The sequence below is a fragment of the Myodes glareolus genome, chromosome 14 (assembly GCF_982192425.1).
Source record: "Myodes glareolus chromosome 14, mMyoGla1.1, whole genome shotgun sequence".
Lineage (NCBI taxonomy): Eukaryota > Metazoa > Chordata > Mammalia > Rodentia > Cricetidae > Myodes > Myodes glareolus.
The window spans coordinates 42606767-42630174 of NC_142039.1; the positions used below are offsets into that span (position 1 = coordinate 42606767).

Here is a 23408-nt window from a genome sequence, read left to right on the forward strand (position 1 = left end):
TTGCAGAAACAATCTTCGGGACCCCATGCCACAGACAAGAATTCCTATTTTACATAGACTGCAGAGCTTCCTCTGCTCTTACCTAGCTGACTGCACCTTTTCCCCGCATTCCAAACTCCTGAGTCAGCCCAGCCTGCCCGCACACTGTCTGCAGTGCTGCTGCTCCTGTAACCCCAGGAGGGAGGAAATCATCTGTTTTCTCACTGAAGCAAAGCAGATCACTCAGCCTTTCCATCTCCTTCTCTGACTAATGTGCTCCCAGCACTGACTCCTGATTGTAGCTAGCTCCTGAATAGTACAATTTAGACTAATTAGGAGCAGGAAAATTCATAGAAGATTAGAAGGGGCTAGGAAGGCAGTGGCCACCTGGATTGGGCTTGCGCAACTCCCAGGAATCCAGTAACTGCTGATTTATGAGGCAGGGGTCACGAGAACTGTGGTTCCTGTCAGTCTATGTCCCAAGCAAGACGTGTTACCTCCTTGAGCTGCTTCAGACAGAGGACTGACTAACGGTGCATCCCCGTGTGAGCTCTTGCATTAGAGCTGAATTTGAAGAATGAAGTGAGAGGTGCTCAGAGTTCACTTACATCCCAACTTAAGGTCTCTTGAATTCTCATCCCATAATGTGGTCACTGAAAGTGCACAGACAGGTGTGTATTACCACACCTGTAATGTCAGTAGAGGATGAAGTAGGTGGACCACCTTAGTTCAAGGCCAGCCTGGGATTCCAAGTCAACAAACAAAAATAAACAACAAAACAACAACAACAAAAACATAAAAGTGAGCCAGGTGGTGGTGCACACGCCTTTAATCCTAGTACTTGGCAGGCAGAGGCAGTCAAATCCCTGGTGAGTTCGGGGTTAGCCTGGTCTACAAAAGCTAGTTCCAAAACAGGCTTCAAAGCTACAGAGAAACCCTGTCTCAAAAAAAACAAAAAACAAAAAAACCAACAAACAAAAACAAAAAACAAAACAAAACCCCAAAACATAAAAGTGTATAAAGGGAACCAAACTGAAACGTGCTTCGCCAGTTCCTCTTAAGTCTTTAGGTCTAGCTGGCTGGAGGAGAAGCTCTATCTCCCTGGAGGACCTTACAAGGGACTGATGGGGCTGGGAAAGCAGCTCTGAAATGGCCAGGACTACATGTCTTCACGTTCACACTGCACAATACATCCGACTAGGCTTACCCAATACTGCAGGAGTGCTTCAATAGCTCTGAACTCAAACGGCAGCGGGTATGTGACGAGCTGACCTTCTCCAGCCAGCTGTGACGGCAGTTCCCGGAACAGCCACTGCTCTAGGTTTAGATTCCGATAATCTAGTATCAGAAGATACTCTGGAGTTATCACAGCCTTCAAATACTGGAAAAGCAACAGAAAAGAATGTATGTGTACACGTACATATACACACATTCATCAGATAAGAATGTATGTGTACACACACACATACACACATTCATCAGACAAGAATGGATGTGTACACACACATACACACATTCATCAGCCAAGAATGTATGTGTACACACACATATACACACATTCATCAGACAAGAATGTATGTGTACACACACATACACACATTCATCAGACAAGAATGTATGTGTACACACACATATACACACATTCATCAGACAAGAATGTATGTGTACACACACATATACACACATCCATCAGACAAGAATGTATGTGTACACACACATATACACACATTCATCAGACAAGAATGTATGTGTACACACATATACACACATTCATCAGACAAGAATGTATGTGTACACACACACATACACACATTCATCAGACAAGAATGGATGTGTACACACACATACACACATTCATCAGACAAGAATGTATGTGTACACACACACATACACACATTCATCAGACAAGAATGGATGTGTACACACACATATACACACATTCATCAGACAAGAATGTATGTGTACACACATATACACACATTCATCAGACAAGAATGTATGTGTACACACATATACACACATTCATCAGACAAGAATGTATGTGTACACACACATATACACACATTCATCAGACAAGAATGTATGTGTACACACACATATACACACATTCATCAGACAAGAATGTATGTGTACACACACACATACACACATTCATCAGACAAGAATGGATGTGTACACACACATACACACATTCATCAGACAAGAATGTATGTGTACACACACACATACACACATTCATCAGACAAGAATGGATGTGTACACACATATACACACATTCATCAGACAAGAATGGATGTGTACACACACACATACACACATTCATCAGACAAGAATGGATGTGTACACACATACACACATTCATCAGACAAGAATGGATGTGTACACACACATACACACATTCATCAGACAAGAATGGATGTGTACACACACACATACACACATTCATCAGACAAGAATGGATGTGTACACACACATACACACATTCATCAGACAAGAATGGATGTGTACACACACACATACACACATTCATCAGACAAGAATGGATGTGTACACACATACACACATTCATCAGACAAGAATGGATGTGTACACACACACATACACACATTCATCAGACAAGAATGTATGTGTACACACACATACACACATTCATCAGACAAGAATGTATGTGTACACACATATACACACATTCATCAGACAAGAATGTATGTGTACACACACATATACACACATTCATCAGACAAGAATGTATGTGTACACACACATATACACACATTCATCAGACAAGAATGGATGTGTACACACACATACACACATTCATCAGACAAGAATGTATGTGTACACACACACATACACACATTCATCAGACAAGAATGGATGTGTACACACATACACACATTCATCAGACAAGAATGGATGTACACACACATACACACATTCATCAGACAAGAATGTATGTGTACACACACACATACACACATTCATCAGACAAGAATGGATGTGTACACACATATACACACATTCATCAGACAAGAATGGATGTGTACACACACACATACACACATTCATCAGACAAGAATGGATGTGTACACACATACACACATTCATCAGACAAGAATGGATGTGTACACACACATACACACATTCATCAGACAAGAATGGATGTGTCACACACACATACACACATTCATCAGACAAGAATGGATGTGTACACACACATACACACATTCATCAGACAAGAATGGATGTGTACACACACACATACACACATTCATCAGACAAGAATGGATGTGTACACACATACACACATTCATCAGACAAGAATGGATGTACACACACATACACACATTCATCAGACAAGAATGGATGTGTACACACACATACACACATTCATCAGAAAAGAATGTATGTGTACACACATATACACACATTCATCAGACAAGAATGTATGTGTACACACACATATATACACATTCATCAGACAAGAATGTATGTGTACACACACATATACACACATTCATCAGACAAGAATGTATGTGTACACACACATACACACATTCATCAGACAAGAATGTATGTGTACACACACACATACACACATTCATCAGACAAGAATGGATGTGTACACACATACACACATTCATCAGACAAGAATGGATGTACACACACATACACACATTCATCAGACAAGAATGGATGTGTACACACATATACACACATTCATCAGACAAGAATGGATGTGTACACACATATACACACATTCATCAGACAAGAATGTATGTGTACACACACATACACACATCCATCAGACAAGAATGGATGTGTACACACATATACACACATTCATCAGACAAGAATGGATGTGTACACACACATACACACATCCATCAGACAAGAATGGATGTGTACACACACATACACACATTCATCAGACAAGAATGTATGTGTACACACACACATACACACATTCATCAGACAAGAATGTATGTGTACACACACACATACACACATTCATCAGACAAGAATGTATGTGTACACACACACATACACACATTCATCAGACAAGAATGGATGTGTACACACACATATACACACATTCATCAGACAAGAATGTATGTGTACACACACATACACACATTCATCAGACAAGAATGGATGTGTACACACACATACACACATTCATCAGACAAGAATGGATGTGTACACACACATACACACATTCATCAGACAAGAATGGATGTGTACACACATATACACACATTCATCAGACAAGAATGTATGTGTACACACACATACACACATCCATCAGACAAGAATGGATGTGTACACACACATACACACATCCATCAGACAAGAATGTATGTGTATACACACATACACACATCCATCAGACAAGAATGGATGTGTACACACACATACACACATTCATCAGACAAGAATGTATGTGTACAGACATATACACACATTCATCAGACAAGAATGGATGTGTACACACACATACACACATTCATCAGACAAGAATGTATGTGTACACACACATACACACATTCATCAGAGAAGAATGGATGTGTACACACACATATACACACATTCATCAGACAAGAATGGATGTGTACACACATATACACACATTCATCAGACAAGAATGTATGTGTACACACACATATACACACATTCATCAGACAAGAATGGATGTGTACACACACATACACACATCCATCAGACAAGAATGGATGTGTACACACACATACACACATTCATCAGACAAGAATGGATGTGTACACACACATATACACACATTCATCAGACAAGAATGTATGTGTACACACACATATACACACATTCATCAGACAAGAATGTATGTGTACACACACACATACACACATTCATCAGACAAGAATGTATGTGTACACACACATATACACACATCCATCAGACAAGAATGTATGTGTACACACACATATACACACATTCATCAGACAAGAATGTATGTGTACACACACATATACACACATTCATCAGACAAGAATGTATGTGTACACACACACATACACACATTCATCAGACAAGATTGGATGTGTACACACACATACACACATTCATCAGACAAGAATGGATGTGTACACACATATACACACATTCATCAGACAAGAATGTATGTGTACACACACACATACACACATTCATCAGACAAGAATGGATGTGTACACACATATACACACATTCATCAGACAAGAATGTATGTGTACACACACATATACACACATTCATCAGACAAGAATGGATGTGTACACACACATACACACATTCATCAGACAAGAATGGATGTGTACACACATATACACACATTCATCAGACAAGAATGGATGTGTACACACATATACACACATTCATCAGACAAGAATGTATGTGTACACACATATACACACATTCATCAGACAAGAATGTATGTGTACACACACACATACACACATTCATCAGACAAGAATGGATGTGTACACACATATACACACATCCATCAGACAAGAATGTATGTGTACACACACATATACACACATTCATCAGACAAGAATGGATGTGTACACACACACACACATTCATCAGACAAGAATGTATGTGTACACACATATACACACATCCATCAGACAAGAATGTATGTGTACACACACATATACACACATTCATCAGACAAGAATGGATGTGTACACACATATACACACATCCATCAGACAAGAATGGATGTGTACACACACATACACACATTCATCAGACAAGAATGGATGTGTACACACACATATACACACATTCATCAGACAAGAATGGATGTGTACACACACATACACACATCCATCAGACAAGAATGGATGTGTACACACACACATACACACATCCATCAGACAAGAATGGATGTGTACACACACATACACACATTCATCAGACAAGAATGGATGTGTACACACACATACACACATTCATCAGACAAGAATGGATGTGTACACACACACACACATTCATCAGACAAGAATGTATGTGTACACACACATATACACACATTCATCAGACAAGAATGGATGTGTACACACCCATACACACATTCATCAGACAAGAATGGATGTGTACACACACATATACACACATTCATCAGACAAGAATGTATGTGTACACACACATACACACATTCATCAGACAAGAATGGATGTGTACACACACATACACACATTCATCAGACAAGAATGTATGTGTACACACACACATACACACATTCATCAGACAAGAATGTATGTGTACACACACACATACACACATTCATCAGACAAGAATGGATGTGTACACACACATATACACACATTCATCAGACAAGAATGTATGTGTACACACACATACACACATTCATCAGACAAGAATGGATGTGTACACACACATACACACATTCATCAGACAAGAATGGATGTGTACACACACATACACACATTCATCAGACAAGAATGGATGTGTACACACATATACACACATTCATCAGACAAGAATGTATGTGTACACACACATACACACATCCATCAGACAAGAATGGATGTGTACACACACATACACACATCCATCAGACAAGAATGTATGTGTATACACACATACACACATCCATCAGACAAGAATGGATGTGTACACACACATACACACATTCATCAGACAAGAATGTATGTGTACAGACACATACACACATTCATCAGACAAGAATGGATGTGTACACACACATACACACATTCATCAGACAAGAATGTATGTGTACACACACATACACACATTCATCAGAGAAGAATGGATGTGTACACACACATATACACACATTCATCAGACAAGAATGGATGTGTACACACATATACACACATTCATCAGACAAGAATGTATGTGTACACACACATATACACACATTCATCAGACAAGAATGGATGTGTACACACACATACACACATCCATCAGACAAGAATGGATGTGTACACACACATACACACATTCATCAGACAAGAATGGATGTGTACACACACATACACACATTCATCAGACAAGAATGTATGTGTACACACACATATACACACATTCATCAGACAAGAATGTATGTGTACACACACACATACACACATTCATCAGACAAGAATGTATGTGTACACACACATATACACACATCCATCAGACAAGAATGTATGTGTACACACACATATACACACATTCATCAGACAAGAATGTATGTGTACACACACATATACACACATTCATCAGACAAGAATGTATGTGTACACACACACATACACACATTCATCAGACAAGATTGGATGTGTACACACACATACACACATTCATCAGACAAGAATGGATGTGTACACACATATACACACATTCATCAGACAAGAATGTATGTGTACACACACACATACACACATTCATCAGACAAGAATGGATGTGTACACACATATACACACATTCATCAGACAAGAATGTATGTGTACACACACATATACACACATTCATCAGACAAGAATGTATGTGTACACACACATATACACACATTCATCAGACAAGAATGGATGTGTACACACATATACACACATTCATCAGACAAGAATGGATGTGTACACACATATACACACATTCATCAGACAAGAATGTATGTGTACACACATATACACACATTCATCAGACAAGAATGTATGTGTACACACACACATACACACATTCATCAGACAAGAATGGATGTGTACACACATATACACACATCCATCAGACAAGAATGTATGTGTACACACACATATACACACATTCATCAGACAAGAATGGATGTGTACACACACACACACATTCATCAGACAAGAATGTATGTGTACACACATATACACACATCCATCAGACAAGAATGTATGTGTACACACACATATACACACATTCATCAGACAAGAATGGATGTGTACACACATATACACACATCCATCAGACAAGAATGGATGTGTACACACACATACACACATTCATCAGACAAGAATGGATGTGTACACACACATATACACACATTCATCAGACAAGAATGGATGTGTACACACACATACACACATCCATCAGACAAGAATGGATGTGTACACACACACATACACACATCCATCAGACAAGAATGGATGTGTACACACACATACACACATTCATCAGACAAGAATGGATGTGTACACACACATACACACATTCATCAGACAAGAATGGATGTGTACACACACACACACATTCATCAGACAAGAATGGATGTGTACACACACATATACACACATTCATCAGACAAGAATGGATGTGTACACACCCATACACACATTCATCAGACAAGAATGGATGTGTACACACACATATACACACATTCATCAGACAAGAATGTATGTGTACACACACATACACACATTCATCAGACAAGAATGGATGTGTACACACACATACACACATTCATCAGACAAGAATGGATGTGTACACACACATACACACATTCATCAGACAAGAATGGATGTGTACACACACATACACACATTCATCAGACAAGAATGTATGTGTACACACACATACACACATTCATCAGACAAGAATGTATGTGTACACACACATACACACATCCATCAGACAAGAATGGATGTGTACACACACACATACACACATTCATCAGACAAGAATGGATGTGTACACACACATACACACATTCATCAGACAAGAATGGATGTGTACACACACATACACACATTCATCAGACAAGAATGGATGTGCACACACACATATACACACATTCATCAGACAAGAATGGATGTGTACACACACATATACACACATTCATCAGACAAGAATGGATGTGTACACACACACATACACACATTCATCAGACAAGAATGGATGTGCACACACACATATACACACATTCATCAGACAAGAATGGATGTGTACACATACACATCCATCAGACAAAAATGTATGTGTACACACACACATACACACATTCATCAGACAAGAATGGATGTGTACACACATACACACATTCATCAGACAAGAATGGATGTGTACACACACATACACACATTCATCAGACAAGAATGGATGTGTACACACACACATCCATCAGACAAGAATGTATGTGTACACACACACATACACACATTCATCAGACAAGAATGGATGTGTACACACATACACACATTCATCAGACAAGAATGGATGTGTACACACACACATCCATCAGACAAGAATGGATGTGTACACACACACATACACACATTCATCAGACAAGAATGGATGTGTACACACACATACACACATTCATCAGACAAGAATGGATGTGTACACACACATACACACATTCATCAGACAAGAATGGATGTGTACACACACATATACACACATTCATCAGACAAGAATGGATGTGTACACACACACATACACACATTCATCAGACAAGAATGTATGTGTACACACACATATACACACATCCATCAGACAAGAATGTATGTGTACACACACATATACACACATTCATCAGACAAGAATGGATGTGTACACACACACACACACATTCATCAAGATGCATGTTATCAGGCTGGAGGAAAAAGTAAATTCACAAAACAGTTTATTTCACTAATTTTGAACTAAAACTAAGCCAAATCAGTGTCCATTTGGTTTTCTAAAAGTGAATAATTAAAGGATATTTTTATAAAGGAAGAAAATTCAAATATATGTAAGTGTTGATAATTTTAAGTTGCTCTCAGAAGAACTGGAATTATACAAATCAGACAGTTGTGACTTCAGTCTGGTGTGGCACAGATAGATGTGTACAAAAAAATCCCAGCACCTGGGAGGTGGAGGAGAGCAGATGTTCAAGGACATGCTCAGCGACACAGCAAGTTCAGGACCAGCCTGGTACACATGAAACCCTGTCTCAAAATCTCCAAACCCATAGCAAGACATCTGCCAGGACATGGACAAGAAAAGTCAGGTTTCCTAAAACAGTCATGGGGGAGGCTGGACAGGGTCAGGGCCTTAGGTCAGCACCAGGGAGCTGAGGTATGAAGACTGCTATCTGAAGAGAACAGAAGGAACTGGCAGATCTCCATCACTACGTCTGGAAGAGCACTAAGTCAACAATATAACTTTCTTCCCCCTTCTGGACTGTGTGCACCACTACTCACAGCTTTGCAATTTTTTTAATCTACACACCGAGCAAGATGGCCAGGACTCACTGGTGAGCACAGCAGCACAGTGCTTACCTCCATCCTCATGATAATCCTGTTGTTCCTGGTAGTGATGCTCATCACGTGCTGAAACCTCAAGTCTCTGGCCTGGAGTGCTAACTCGTGGTATAATTCAGTTTTCTTCCTCTCTAGGAAAGAAGCAGAGTGGGTGAAACTAATAACCCAAATATCATGGGCTCCTACAGTGTCCCTCCCAGCCCCACCTGAGCAGTGCTCTATGATTATCACAAAGACTCACATGAGCCTTTAATACCTATTCTTGCCTTAAAGCAGATTCATACTAACTCAAATTTTCCCTCCTATATTTTTCTAGAACATTTCACTGTGCTCAGCAGCCCATTGTGGACCAATATGAAAACCACAACCAAGCTTAAGAGCCCACAGCAGTAATTTCTACCTTTGGACGTAGTCTGCCTCTCTGACAGGATGTTATGCACTCCAGCCTGACCTTGAACACCTTACTAAGTCAAGGATGGCCTCAAACTTATGATTATAGGAATGCAGAACCAAATCCAGTTGTTGCTGGAATTAACTCTAGGAATTCTAGCATTCTAGGCAAGCTCTCTACCAACTGGGCAATATCTCCAGCCCTGTCATTCTTTTCCTTGAACATAAATTTTATTAACTAGATTTTTAGGCTTATTAATTTTATGTATATGAGTGTTTAGCCTACAAATATAGCTGTGCACCAGATGCCTGGTGTCTGTGGAGGCCAGACCACTGCACTGGATCACCTGGAACTGGAGTTATTGACGGTTATGAGCCACCATGTGGGTGCTAAGAATTCAACCGAGGTTCTCTCCAAGAACAAGGGCTCTTAGTTGCTAAAGTCACTTCTCCAGTCCATACATTTTCTATTTTTACCACTATGGCATCATATTCAGTGTTGTGAATCTGTGAGTGAATTTGGTAATTATTGGAAAATAAAACTGAGAAAAGTTGATATTCACAGTAGAGTCTCCTATCTGAAAACTAAGTTTATTGGTTAAGAATATGGCAGATGAGAGAAACTTGTGATAGGCTGGGGATAGCAGCATCTGTATTTGTGTCAAACCACACTTCCCACAAGGTGGCAAGCAAAAAAGCTTAGGAAGGAGACCCTGGTTCAAACACAAGGATCTAAGCAAGGATGGAACAGGACCATGTGATGCGGGAGAATTGTCTGTATTCTGTCAACCATATTTTAATAAAACGCTGATTGGCCAGGCAGGAAGTATAGGTAGGTCAACCAGACAGGAAGTAGAGGCGGGGCGATGAGAACAGGAATATTCTGGGAAGCAGGAAGCTCCCTCTGCCATTCCTGCCCAGACCACTGAAGAAGCAACATGTAAGCTGACAGCTGAAAATGGTACCAAGCCATATGGCTAACATAGATGAGAATAATGGGTTAATATAAGCTATAAGAGTTAACAAGAGGGGCTGGAGAGATGGCTCAGTGGTTAAGAGTACTGACTGCTCTTCCAGAGGACCTGGGTTCAATTCCCAGGTCCCACATGGCAGCTCACAACTGTCTGAAGATACAGTTGCAGGGGATCTGACACCTTCACACCAATGCACATAAAATAAAGTTAAATAAAAAAAAGTTAACAAGAAACCTGAGCTAATGGGCCAATCAGTTTATAATCTTATGGAGTCCTGTGTGTGATTTTCCTTGGGAGTAGCCGACTGTGGGGTACCGGGCGGGACAGAAACCCCAACAAGCCGGCCCCTCATATTACAGATGGTGCCAACGTGTGGACAACTGTATACACATAAAGCCTGAGACAGCTTGGGAAGTAATTCTAGAACAAAATGACACCACTGTGCATGGCTTCTTGGTGGCAGCAATTTCTCGGGTCTGCTCTGCTTGCTAGAGGCAAGCAAGCACTCTCATCTAAGAGAGGCTTCCTGACTCAGCTTTAGCTGCAAAACTTTGCAGCTCTTTTAAGAGGTCTTGCCAAGAAACACTTAAATGGTGTTGATGAAAAGCTGAATGCATGCTTTTCCGTTTTCAGCTGTAGCAGGAAAAAAGCTGCACTGTTTTAAAATGCTGGCTTTCTGGGCTGTCCTACCAGGTCAATCTCTGACTCTTTCAGGCAGGCAGTCCAACTGAGTGTGATCTGTGTGCAGAATGCTGCAGCTTGCTTGCTGGCAGAGACCTTTAAACCATAGAGTTGTGGCAATAAAAATGGCTACAGCAGGTACCTCAGTCACGAGGCTGGAAAGCTAAGGAATGGGCTGGATCCAGTCGACAAAGTCATGACTTCAATCTTCTCCTTAAAGGCTCATGTGGTCAGAAAAGGAGAGATATACAGTAAAGAGAGATTCAAAGAGGAAGAAAACCTCTAAATGGTTTACAGTGTATTAAAAATATATGCAGGCTAAAGGTTAAAGTTCTTAGGGTAAAAAAAAAAGAAAGAAAGTAGTTGGGTGTGGTAGTACACACCTTTAATCCCAACACTTGGGAGGCAGAAGTACATTGACCTCTGTGACTTCAAAGGGCAGAGGTAGATTGACCTCTGTGACTTCAAGGTGTGGTAGCGCACACCTTTAAACCCAATGCCTGGGAGGCAGAGACAGATGGATATCTGTGAGTTCAAGGACAGCCTGGTCTACAGAGTTATTCCAGGACAAAGATATGCAGAGAACCTGTCTCAAAAAGTAAAAATAAAAGAAATAGAGGTTAAAATAAAGCCTCATAAAGATGGAAAATACACAGAGAATCTTGATACTGTATGCTATTATGCTCTCTTTGAATTATTTGAATGCTGAACAAGGAGCAACAGCTGCTAAAAGACTTTTGTTTATAAATGCTGCTGAACTAATCCAAGATAGATATTTTGAAAATACCTTGGCTTCAAAACTGAAGTCAAAAGGTATGTTACTTTGGAGAAGAGATTTTGCTTTTGTTTCCACAGAAAATGAGAGGCTGTGGATTCATTCAGAGCTAAGAAAAATCAGATTTGATCAAGGAAGACCACCCAAGAAATCCCCGGTAGGAACAGATGGCCCAGATGTCAGAGTTCAACATACAGAACTGATTCAAGACTGCTGCCTGAAATGATTGAGACTCACAGGATACTCCAGTCAGGACTTGATTATACTCTAAATTTTCTTTAGGTCCCCATAAGATTATCAGCGCCCCCAACCAGCAGGAAGTAGCCTGAAATACTACGCCCACGTTCCCAAAAAATGGACTATGGGTATTTTCCTTTGTTTAAAAAAAAAAAGAGGGAAATGATGTGGGAGAATTGTCTGTATTCTGTCAATCATATTTTAATAAAACGCTGATTGGCCAGGCAGGAAGTATAGGTGGGTCACCAGACAGGAAGTAGAGGCGGGGCGATGAGAACAGGAATATTCTGGGAAGCAGGAAGCTCCCTCTGCCATTCCTGCCCAGACCACTGAAGAAGCAACATGTAAGTTGACAGCTGAAAACGGTACCAAGCCATATGGCTAACATGAGAATAATGGGTTAATATAAGCTATAAGAGTTAACAAGAAACCTGAGCTAATGGGCCAATCAGTTTATAATCTTATGGAGTCCTGTGTGTGATTTTCCTTGGGAGTTGCCAGCTGTGGGGTACTGGGCGGGACAGAAACCCCAACAAGCCGGCCCCTCATATTGCAACCATGGAGCTGCAGGGGAGAGATGAAACTGGAGCCTCAAGTAAAGCAATACCCAGCTCCATTTTTAGGAGTATCTGTTCAGAGGCAGGCTGTCACATGACTGCCACCCAGTGCCTTACACCTCCACCTTTCTCACTATGGTGGCTGTGTGTGTGTGTGTGTGTGTGTATGTAATGACACATGGACAACACACTATAATTCTACTTTAAATCCGTTTCATAATGAACAGAAATTGGATGGCTGTGTAAGGGAGACTAATAGAAGAGACACAGGAGGGAGGAACAGCCTCTCCACACTCTGCTCTATTCCAAACACCCCGGGAGTCCAAGTGATTCCTGCTAAAAGGAAGTAATGCAGAGACCTGCACACAGGGGCTGCCTGCCCCATGAAGGCTGATGGACAAATGTTGAAGCACCTCTTTAACACAGTAGCAAATATAAGGAACACTGTATCCCAACACTACAATTTCCAATTTTCCATCAAATTCACTAGTCCATTGATAAAGATACTCACCAAAAGAAGTAACATTTCCTTCTTTGTCAAACTTTGTCTAAAGATAGAAAACAAAAACAAACATTAATCTCAATTCAGTATATTTATGTTCTGAGAAACACCCTTAAAATTTTGAAATGCAGTTATAAATCATGTCTGACCTTAAGTTTAAATATAGCTGCAGAAGTCAGAAGGCAAAATCCCTCTTTGCTTTGTTAATATAAACCTGATGTTAGACTGACTTCCTATCTTGGTTCCTCCAGAAATCCACGCAGGAGAATCAGTCCTGTTTCCAGGTAACCTTGATTTGGGTAACAGTGGCCTAATGAGTGAATGCACTGGGCTGGACATGCTTTTAAGCCTTGCCACACTCACTGTGAGGGCCCTGGAAGTGTTGCCAGGAGACATGGGGACTGCAAATAATGGACCTTACATCCTCCTCTGCAAATTTACCCGTTAGCAGGCTAGGAAACCTAGGTGACTGCAAGGATCTTCTGGCCTGGAAAGGTCTTGACAACAATCCCTAGGTTAGGGACATCACTCAGCGGAAACATGATGCCCTGCTTTGTTACAGTTTATCCTTTTCTGGAGACTGGGACCAAGGGGTGGTGTCTCACAAATCTAAATGTCTTCTTAGAGCTAAGAAGTCTCTGGCAGGCCCTGCAGAATGAGTAGAAATGAACAGAAAAGGTGCCTGCAGCAGTAGCAGCACACATGAGGTCACTAGGTGCTGCTCAGGAGAGGGACACTTTTCTGTATGCTGTGCCAGTCACGGTTGAAAGTGTCAACTGTGAAGGGCTGAACTGTGCCATGTAAGAAGGTAAACACAATTTAAGCACAGGTCTTGGTGAAACACACACCCTGGGTTACTGCTTTGGAAACAATGGGGGCTATGTTAGCAGAACCACAACAAACCTACAATACACACTTCAATCTGCTTCTCATGAGCAAAGATCAGATCAACAGGAGGCAGAAGCTGAGGAAATGCCAAGTTCAATTTTTAATAAAAGCTTTATATCTATGTTATACAGATAGCTTGCCTTAGATTTATTTCTTAAATACATATACTCACTGCTGAAAATAAGAAAATTTATAAAACTACTTAAATCACACGATTTGACAAATTTTAGATTAAACTATGCCAATAATAACTTATAGGGTGTCTTCCAGTGTTCCTGTAAAACATACCTCTACCAACACATAGCAAATGCTCTTACACTTCAAAATTTATATGCCATTTTTCCTTAGTGGGATCCTTTTATGAAAGATATCACATAAAACTGACATTTAAAATATTTGCTTTGTAACCAGCTCACTTTTCCAACTCATTCTTTTCAACAGAATCAGTTGATTGTTAAGTGTTCTTGGGAGAAACTTACTTGGCCTACAAAGAATTTTCTTTCAGGCATCATCTGACTTTATTTTCATTTGGGGAAAATGGGGTGGGCTCACAGTGTGGTTCAGGCAGGTCTTAAACTCAAATCCTTTTGCCTTGGCTTCCTGAGTAGCTAGGGTTACATGGACTGGACTTGATTCTATTGTGAAGCTGATCAACTCCAGAAGACTGACTATGAGCAATGACTTTCCAAGTAATTCTGCAGAACTGGACATGGTGCCTTGGGACTGCATCCCAGCACCTGGAAGCTGAGGTAGGAAGACTGACATATTAGTATGAGCCTAGGCTGGGCTAACCAGACGGTTTTTAGCTCAGCCTGGTCAATAAAGCTGAGCTTGTCTCAAAAAAGCAAAACAACAAACAAACCTCAAACAACAAAAAAAGGAACCAGCAAATCTGACATGCCTCTTATCTTATATTGTCCATAAAGAAAAGTTCTTTTAGTTGGGTGGGGATGGTGCAAGTCTTTAATCCCAGTGCTCAGGAGGGAGAAGCAGACAGATCTCTGATTCCCAGGTCAGTCTGGTCTACAGAGAAACTCTGTCTTGCAAAAACAAAAACAAAGTTTCTTAGGTGGACATGGTTGTACACACCTTAATCCAGCACTTGGACGGTAGAGCCAGGCTGATCCTGAGTGCTCCAGCCCAGCCAGTGAGGCTTACTTAGTGAGACCTGTCTTAAAGTTCTTTAAGAAGTTAATATTAATTAAACCCAAATATTTGTAAAGACTAACACATGCTGGATGGTTATGACGTCTGAGGCACCAATGTCAAATTTTGTAAGTTGCTTCCATTTTCAAAGTAGTTTTTATAATGTAGGTGCTTTAAGTTTTCCTGTTATGAATATGTCTGAATGTTTACATAGGTACCTGGAATACAGGAAGTGTTGGACCCCTGGAGCTGTGGCTAATGTGGTTGTGGGCCACCCAGTTCGGGAGCTGAGAGTGAGACTCAAGTCCCCTGGAAGAGCAGCAGGTGCTTGGCTTTCTCTCCATCCCCTAGAGCATGTCTATTTCTAGTTCAGAAATGAGCAAATTAAAATACGATGATGTTATCTTAGCTTTCTTTAATCCTCACGATTACCTAAGGCAGTTTATTCCTAGTTATTAATGAGAAAACCAAGGTACAGGATGTCACAATAACTTGTCCAAGTCCCCCAACAGCAAGAGAGCACTCTGAGGTTTAAACTCAGGAAGTTTGGCTCAGGTCAAGCCCTTAGTCTTAAAACTTTTTTTGAAACCACAAAAGCTTACAAAATGAGCTACAAAAACAATCAGTTAGTAATTTTATTTAGGTTACTTTTTGCTAACATTTTGCCACCAAGGCTTTATTTCTTAAATGTGTATGAGCACATATGCACAAGTGCATACATACAGATGTGTTATTAAGTGAATTAATTCACGTACTTCCCCCAAATCACTTCAGAGAGTTGAGATCACAGCTGCCCCCCAGGCATGCACTCAATACATTCTGCTGTCTTTCCATCATCTTCCAAGGCTCCCGATGGCTAGTAGCTCCCAAGGGATTCTAAGCGGACTTAGAAATTCTGGTGTGTTCACAAAGGCAACTTTGGGGCTGGGGATATAGCTCAGTTGGTAAAGTGCTTGCCTTGCATACAAAAAAGTCCTGGGTTCAATTCCCAGGACCACATAAAGCAGGTGTGGTGGCACGACCAGTTTGAGACCACCCTAGACCACACAGTGAATTTGAAGTCAGTCTAAGTTACACGAGACCTGTTACAAAACAGAGGAAACTTTCGCTGCTGGTGGAAACCCTTAACGTGTACTGTATAAACGTTTCATTCTACCAGAAAGGCGAGGACTTTGAGCTGCCATTTGAGCAGCCTGTGCTGTACAGCAAGAACTCAGTCATTAGTAAAGCTTCAAGAGTACCACTAAACCAATCTTGGGCACTTGGGTCACTGGCCAAATATAATCCAATACTTCTGCCAACCATTCAACCCTGTGAATTTATTTCATGAGCATGAGAAGTGCTTCTCGCAAATTATTGCACGAGGATCACTCACCACAGCAAACACCTGGGCCACGCTGGCTAAGGTAGCTTGAGAGGCATCGGAGGTTCCAGACCGGCGCACATCACCTAAGAAGAAAATTAGAGAATGAATGTCCAGTGAGCATGACTGGTTTTCTTGGAAGCTCAATTGCAATTCTCACAGTACATGGAACCTCCAGAACACCTTGCGTTTTGAAACTTTTTCCTGCCGGAAAAAGAAACACTTGTTATGTTAGGATTCTAGCCGTTTTCCCGTACCTATTCTGTCCTTCCTACTTCCTCCTCCTTCCATGAACAAAGTCCATACCACTTGTTGACTATCTGACATCGGCCCTCTATGACTGGGAAGGTGGAGCTGAGACAATCTCAGGGCCTGTCTAATACGCACAAGGCCCTGGGTTTTGTCTCAAGCACTGCACAAAAGTAAACATATATATATTAATATTTTAATATCTATATTAAAACTGGGCAGGTGTGAACACTGCAGAAGTCAGAAGTTACAGTGCAGGTATCTGTTGTCTCTTTCCACCATGTAAGCTCTAGGGACTGAACAAGTGCCAGAATTTAAAGTGTCACCAGGATTACAACTCTGGATTTCACTGTTTATCCTAAAAGTTCCTGCATCTTGCAGACCACTTGGTTCCCAGGCATTATCAAAGGAGGGGAAAAGGCACCCCCCCCCCAAAAAAAGAAACAAAAAGACTGGGTGTGAGGAGGTGTTGACCAACATTTTGGTAAATTTTTAAGTACAACTTTAAATAGAAGTACCAGAAGCCAGTGTTCTGTTAGGGCTGCTTGTTCTGAGCAGAACCTGCACTCCCATTTCCTCACACATCACCGTTGGGTGACAGAGGCACCAGCAGCAAGAAGACCCCTTTCTTCACCCAGTGCTCCCTGCTGTCTGCTTACACAGTTAAGAGCAGACTTCATCCAGTCTGCAGTGAGTCTAACGCTCACCACCGGCTTCAGATTCTTCAACTTCACTTCTAGGAATTCCCTATTCTATACCAGGGCAACTGTGCTAATGTATAAATGTACCCGGAAGAGAAATTAACAAAATAGACAGAATTAATAACATCCCAATCTTGCTAATTGTGATAGTTCATTCCACTCAGCTTCAAGTTTGGTCTGGCTCCACAGTGAGTTCCAAGCCAGCGAGACCTTGTCTCAAAACAAACAAATAATAACAATAAAAAGCCCAACCTAATAAAATTCTGTGACATGAAAGCAGAAGAGGGCATAAGGAGGCAAAAAGGCCAGCAGGAGGGAGATGGTTGTCAAGGAAAAGTATGTATAAAAGTACCGTTACGAAAACTTCGGACTGAGCAGATGGCTCTGCCGGCAAAAACGCCTGCCGCCAAGCTTTACTACCTGAGTTCGATCTAGGACGGAACTGACTCAAGCAAGCTGTCATCTGACCTCCACACATACAGAAAAAGGCATACCTACGCTCGGACAACACTTAGATGTTAAATTTAAAACAACAACAAAACCCAAAACTAGCCCAACGGTTAACGCTCCTAACTGCAGAATTCAGAAGGCTGAGACAGGAGGACTGCTGTCAGTTCGCGGCCAGCCCTGTCTCAACAAACAAGAAACCACACTCGAGTACCCGCAATGCTGGCCTGAGAACCGCGGGCAGGGCGAATGCCGCCGGTCGCACAGCGGTGAGGACGGTTGGGACAAGGGCAGGCGGGGCCCCGCGGGACGCGCTCGCTACCTGCAGCGCCGGGCGAGCTCGGCGCCTTCTGGTTCCCGGAGAGCAGCGGGGGTCGCGCGATCGCAGAAGGTAGCAGGGCTCAGGCGCGCGACACACAGGGCCCGCCGGGATTGCACGGCGCGGGATAGCAGCCGGGGCAGGCAGCGCAGGCACTCCATGGTGCGCAGGCAACCGGGAGACGGCAACCAGACGCCGTCCCGGCATGCCGGAACCAGGGTAGAGCTGCGTACCGGGACAACCGCGCACCGCGCCTGCGCGAGCCGTCCCCGCGCTTGCGCGCCGCTGGCCACGCATGCTCAGGCGTGGACCGCCTGTGCGTGCGCCTCCTGTGTCCCATGACTGACGGAGTCTGCGTCCTGTACCCCGGTTGACACCTGCAAATGTGAAGGTAGACAGAGCAGAGTAGCTCAACTCCGAAGTTATCCATTATTTCCGTGAGCAGCGCATTGCTGCTTTCTGAAAAGGTTCCATATGTATAACGAAATAAGTAATTTGGAGATGAGAAAGTTACCACCATCGTTAGTCGTTTAAGTTCTATTTAAGCTTGATGCGTTAAAACTCACTTAGAAGGGACAGTGGGTTGAAATTTTGCTATAGAAAACGAAGCGAGCGGAGTGGTGCCGCACGCAGCACGCCTGTAATCCCTAAAGAATTCAAGGTCATTCTCAGCTAGAGTTTCAGGCCAGCCTGTGCTACTTGAGATCCAGTTTCTACACCCTCCCCGGATGTGCCCCCCCCCAAAGAAAATAAGACTATGTCAATAGGTTGTTTCTCCTCTCCACAGAACTAAAGACAGACATGAGTTTCAGAGTTCCCTTCATTAATATCTGAACATGAAGCTATGGGAACAGTGAACCATTTATCTTGGGGGACATTGAGAACTGAGTAGAAGTTATGGGAGGCAGTGGACAAAGGGAAGAGATTTGGATGTTTGACTTGGACACTGAGGGCTAGAAGTACTTTAAGCATTGCTGCTAGGAAGAGCCTTGGGTGTACAGAAAATACATGACAGAATTTTCATTTTACTAGAACCTTAGTAATGTGTTAAATCTTTGAAAAGTATTATGTGCCAGGAAACACTCCTTTGAGGAAAAAAACTAAAAAAAGTCACATGATTGCTCCTCCTATCCACCATCCCTGCCCTATGTATGACCTTTGCAAAACCTTAGGCAAATGCTGGCTACTTTTCAGACACACGGTCTTGTGATTAATGTCAAGGAATTGGGATTTAAGCCAAAAAGAATGGGAGCCACTGGGGGATGGTGAGCAAAGAAACAGAGTGGCAAGTTAGTAATCTGATTTATGTTTATTCAGTTCTTTTAGCAGTGTTAGGACATGGAACACAACACCTTTTACTTGTGAGGCAAGCTTCTGTCCTGCTAGGACTGGGAATTCAAGGTCTTCCTCCACTGGTAGTCTGAATTCAAGAGAGTCTTCCAACAAACAAACAAACAAACAAACAAGGCAAAAGCAAGCCTGATTCGGGGAAGCATGCCTGGAATCCCAGTATTTGAGAGGCACAGACAGGGAAATTGCTGTAAGTTCAAGGCCAGCCTGGTCTACAGAGCCAGTTTCAGCCCCTTCCCCCAGCACTACACAGTGAGTGAGGCTTCCCAAAAGAGAGTCACATTTAAGTACGTTTACAGAGCTATTTGTGCAGCTCTTTGTGGTGATGAAAACCTATAATCTTAGCATTGTGTAGAGAAAGCAGGAGGCTCAGAGTTCAAGGCTATCTTCAGCTGTACAGCGACTTTCAACCCGGCATGGGTATGTGGGACTGTCTGATGCAGAGAAACAAAATAAAGCAATAGATCATTGTCGATACTGGTCGCTTTTAGAGTTACAGTGGCCAACAAGTTTAAAAGCTGAAGTGAGAAGGCTTTGGTATGCTTCTTTTATCTAAAGAACTTTTTATTAGGAAATGAGATCACAGGGTGATGTATGAGGGGTGTGGCTTATAGGCTGAATAGATGAAAGGGAAGGTCAAAAGTTAAGGAAGTCTTGACACCGAGGCAGGGGATCTAAGGCATTTGGATGACAAATTTGCAATCCTGTTTTTGAAATTTCCTTGATTTCCAGGTAACACGGATGAGGAGTTCCTTCCCAGTGCCAAGACCCCTTAGTTCCCCTGCCTTGCGTTTCAGCTTTAATTTCTGCCTTTAAGACTTTAACTCCTCAAGAGCCAACGGTGGCAATTCCATTTTTGGAGGCTCCTTAAAGTTGACCAGGGATGCAGACCCTGCCTGTTCAAGGATCAGAAGCCTCAACCTGCCTAATCTTGGAAGAACATAAGGAAGTCTGAGTTTGGAGTTTGGAGGATTACCATTCCTTGGTAATCCAAAGAAGGGATGTTGTTAGTCAGGACTCAAAACTGTATGAACAGTAAAGCGCATATTAGATTACTTTATCCAGTCCTAAAATTAGCACTGAAACCAGGACCTTTTACCACTATGAAGTCACTGGGAAGATAATGACAGAAAGTTACTTCAAGTTAAGGGAGAAAAATGGAGAAACAGCATAACAGGTATCTTCCAAACACCTATTGTATTTTATCTGAAAAAAAAACTAAACAAACTGAAGGCAAGCTGGGTATAGTGGTACACGCCTGTAACCTAGGCTAAGCAACAGGAGTCAAGGTTAGCCTCAGCTATGCAGTGAATTCAAGACTACCCTTATCTTAAAAAATATCAACTTTCTGTTCTGGGATACACCCTCACAGATTAATCAAATTGACACTAAAATTAGCCATCACAGAATTTAATATATTAGGATTAGCTAAACATAGTCTATTGTTATTAGATAGTTTTGAGGGTTTTTTTAATTTTTATTTTTGATAGGATCTCACTCTGTAGCTCTGGTGGTTCTGGAATTCACTATCTGGCACAGGCTGGTCTTGAACCCACACCATCCTCAGCCTTAGCCTCCCAAGTGCTAGGACTAGAGGCATGAGCCTGGACAGATGTTTCTTATTTTGTTGCATCTGGGATGCTTTAGGAGCTGGTCCTAAAATAATTACTTTCCTTGGATTCTGGAGGAATGACAGTGTTAGGGTTGGTCTTCCCCATTCTTCTGGCTTACAATGTGCTTTTTTACTAGTGGGTATGCTTTGTTAGTGAAAACATTCAGACCCATCTGGAACAAGTTTAAACACTGCCACATTCTGAGTACTTTATTTCTTCAAGGGACAAGGGTATTTGAAGTTGTATCTTATATCAGCTATCAATCAAAACACACAAGTGTGTTTTCTTCTTAGAAACAATGGCTAGACACTGAGACTATGTCATGTTATGAGGCAAATTGCACAGGCTTAAAGAATGTAATCAAACAAGAAATCCAGCTTATGAGTGTCTCATAAATTTAATATTTTCCCCTAAAGTTTTAGTAAAAATGTATTTGCTTTTACATTTAATAGACACTATAAAATTTAAACTTCAATGTGTTTGGTGGAGATGACCTAACTGTCCTTGGAATTCTCCCTAGCCATGCTTAAAAGGAGCCTGGAAGCTTCTCTTGGGGTTGCGACCATTTTATGTGTAGCTGACTTTTGCATACTGGTGGAATTATTCTTAGCATTTCTCTTCTTTCTGGGTAGTGAGAGGTGTCCTATGCACAACATCTAACACTTCCTGAGTTCCCTTCCCAGGCCCAGTAGCACCTTCTCTTGAGACCTTATGATAACAAGCATCTCCATACATTTCTACCATCATCCGAGGGAAAAAACTCACGTCCTTTTGCATCCCACTGTATTTTAAATAAGGACACCCCTGAGACCTTTTCTTTTTGAAGATAACATCCTTTAAAGTTCATATTTTTTCACATATGATAGACATTAAAAATTGCAAAAACTGGGGCTAGAGAGATGGTGCAGTAGTTAAGAGTGCTTGATGGTCTTCCAGAGTCCATGAGTTGGATTCCCAGCAGCCAGCTCAGGCAACTCAAAACTT

The 23408-nt window shown here is 41.6% G+C and overlaps 2 protein-coding genes across 3 annotated transcripts in view; one reads left to right on the forward strand and one right to left on the reverse strand.

Annotated features, from left to right (window-relative positions):
- Window positions 1–19701, reverse strand: part of Mrs2 (magnesium transporter MRS2) — a 31266-nt gene extending 11565 nt beyond the window's left edge. Inside the window, 6 exon segments of the mRNA XM_048428024.3 lie at window positions 1187–1360; window positions 10251–10363; window positions 14358–14394; window positions 17758–17831; window positions 19465–19513; window positions 19515–19701. Of these exon segments, the coding sequence (XP_048283981.3) occupies window positions 1187–1360; window positions 10251–10363; window positions 14358–14394; window positions 17758–17831; window positions 19465–19513; window positions 19515–19622 (555 nt within the window). The 5' untranslated portion in view covers window positions 19623–19701.
- A 42-nt stretch (window positions 19702–19743) lies between these two features.
- The window catches only part of Dcdc2 (doublecortin domain containing 2), a 198550-nt gene continuing 194885 nt past the window's right edge, over window positions 19744–23408 (forward strand). The window contains exon 1 of one of the 2 annotated variants that reach the window (XM_048428154.3): window positions 19744–19852. The gene's annotated coding sequence lies outside the window, so the exon portion shown is untranslated. The remainder of the gene's footprint in view (window positions 19853–23408) is intronic. The other variant, XM_085699324.2, reaches the window with a different exon arrangement.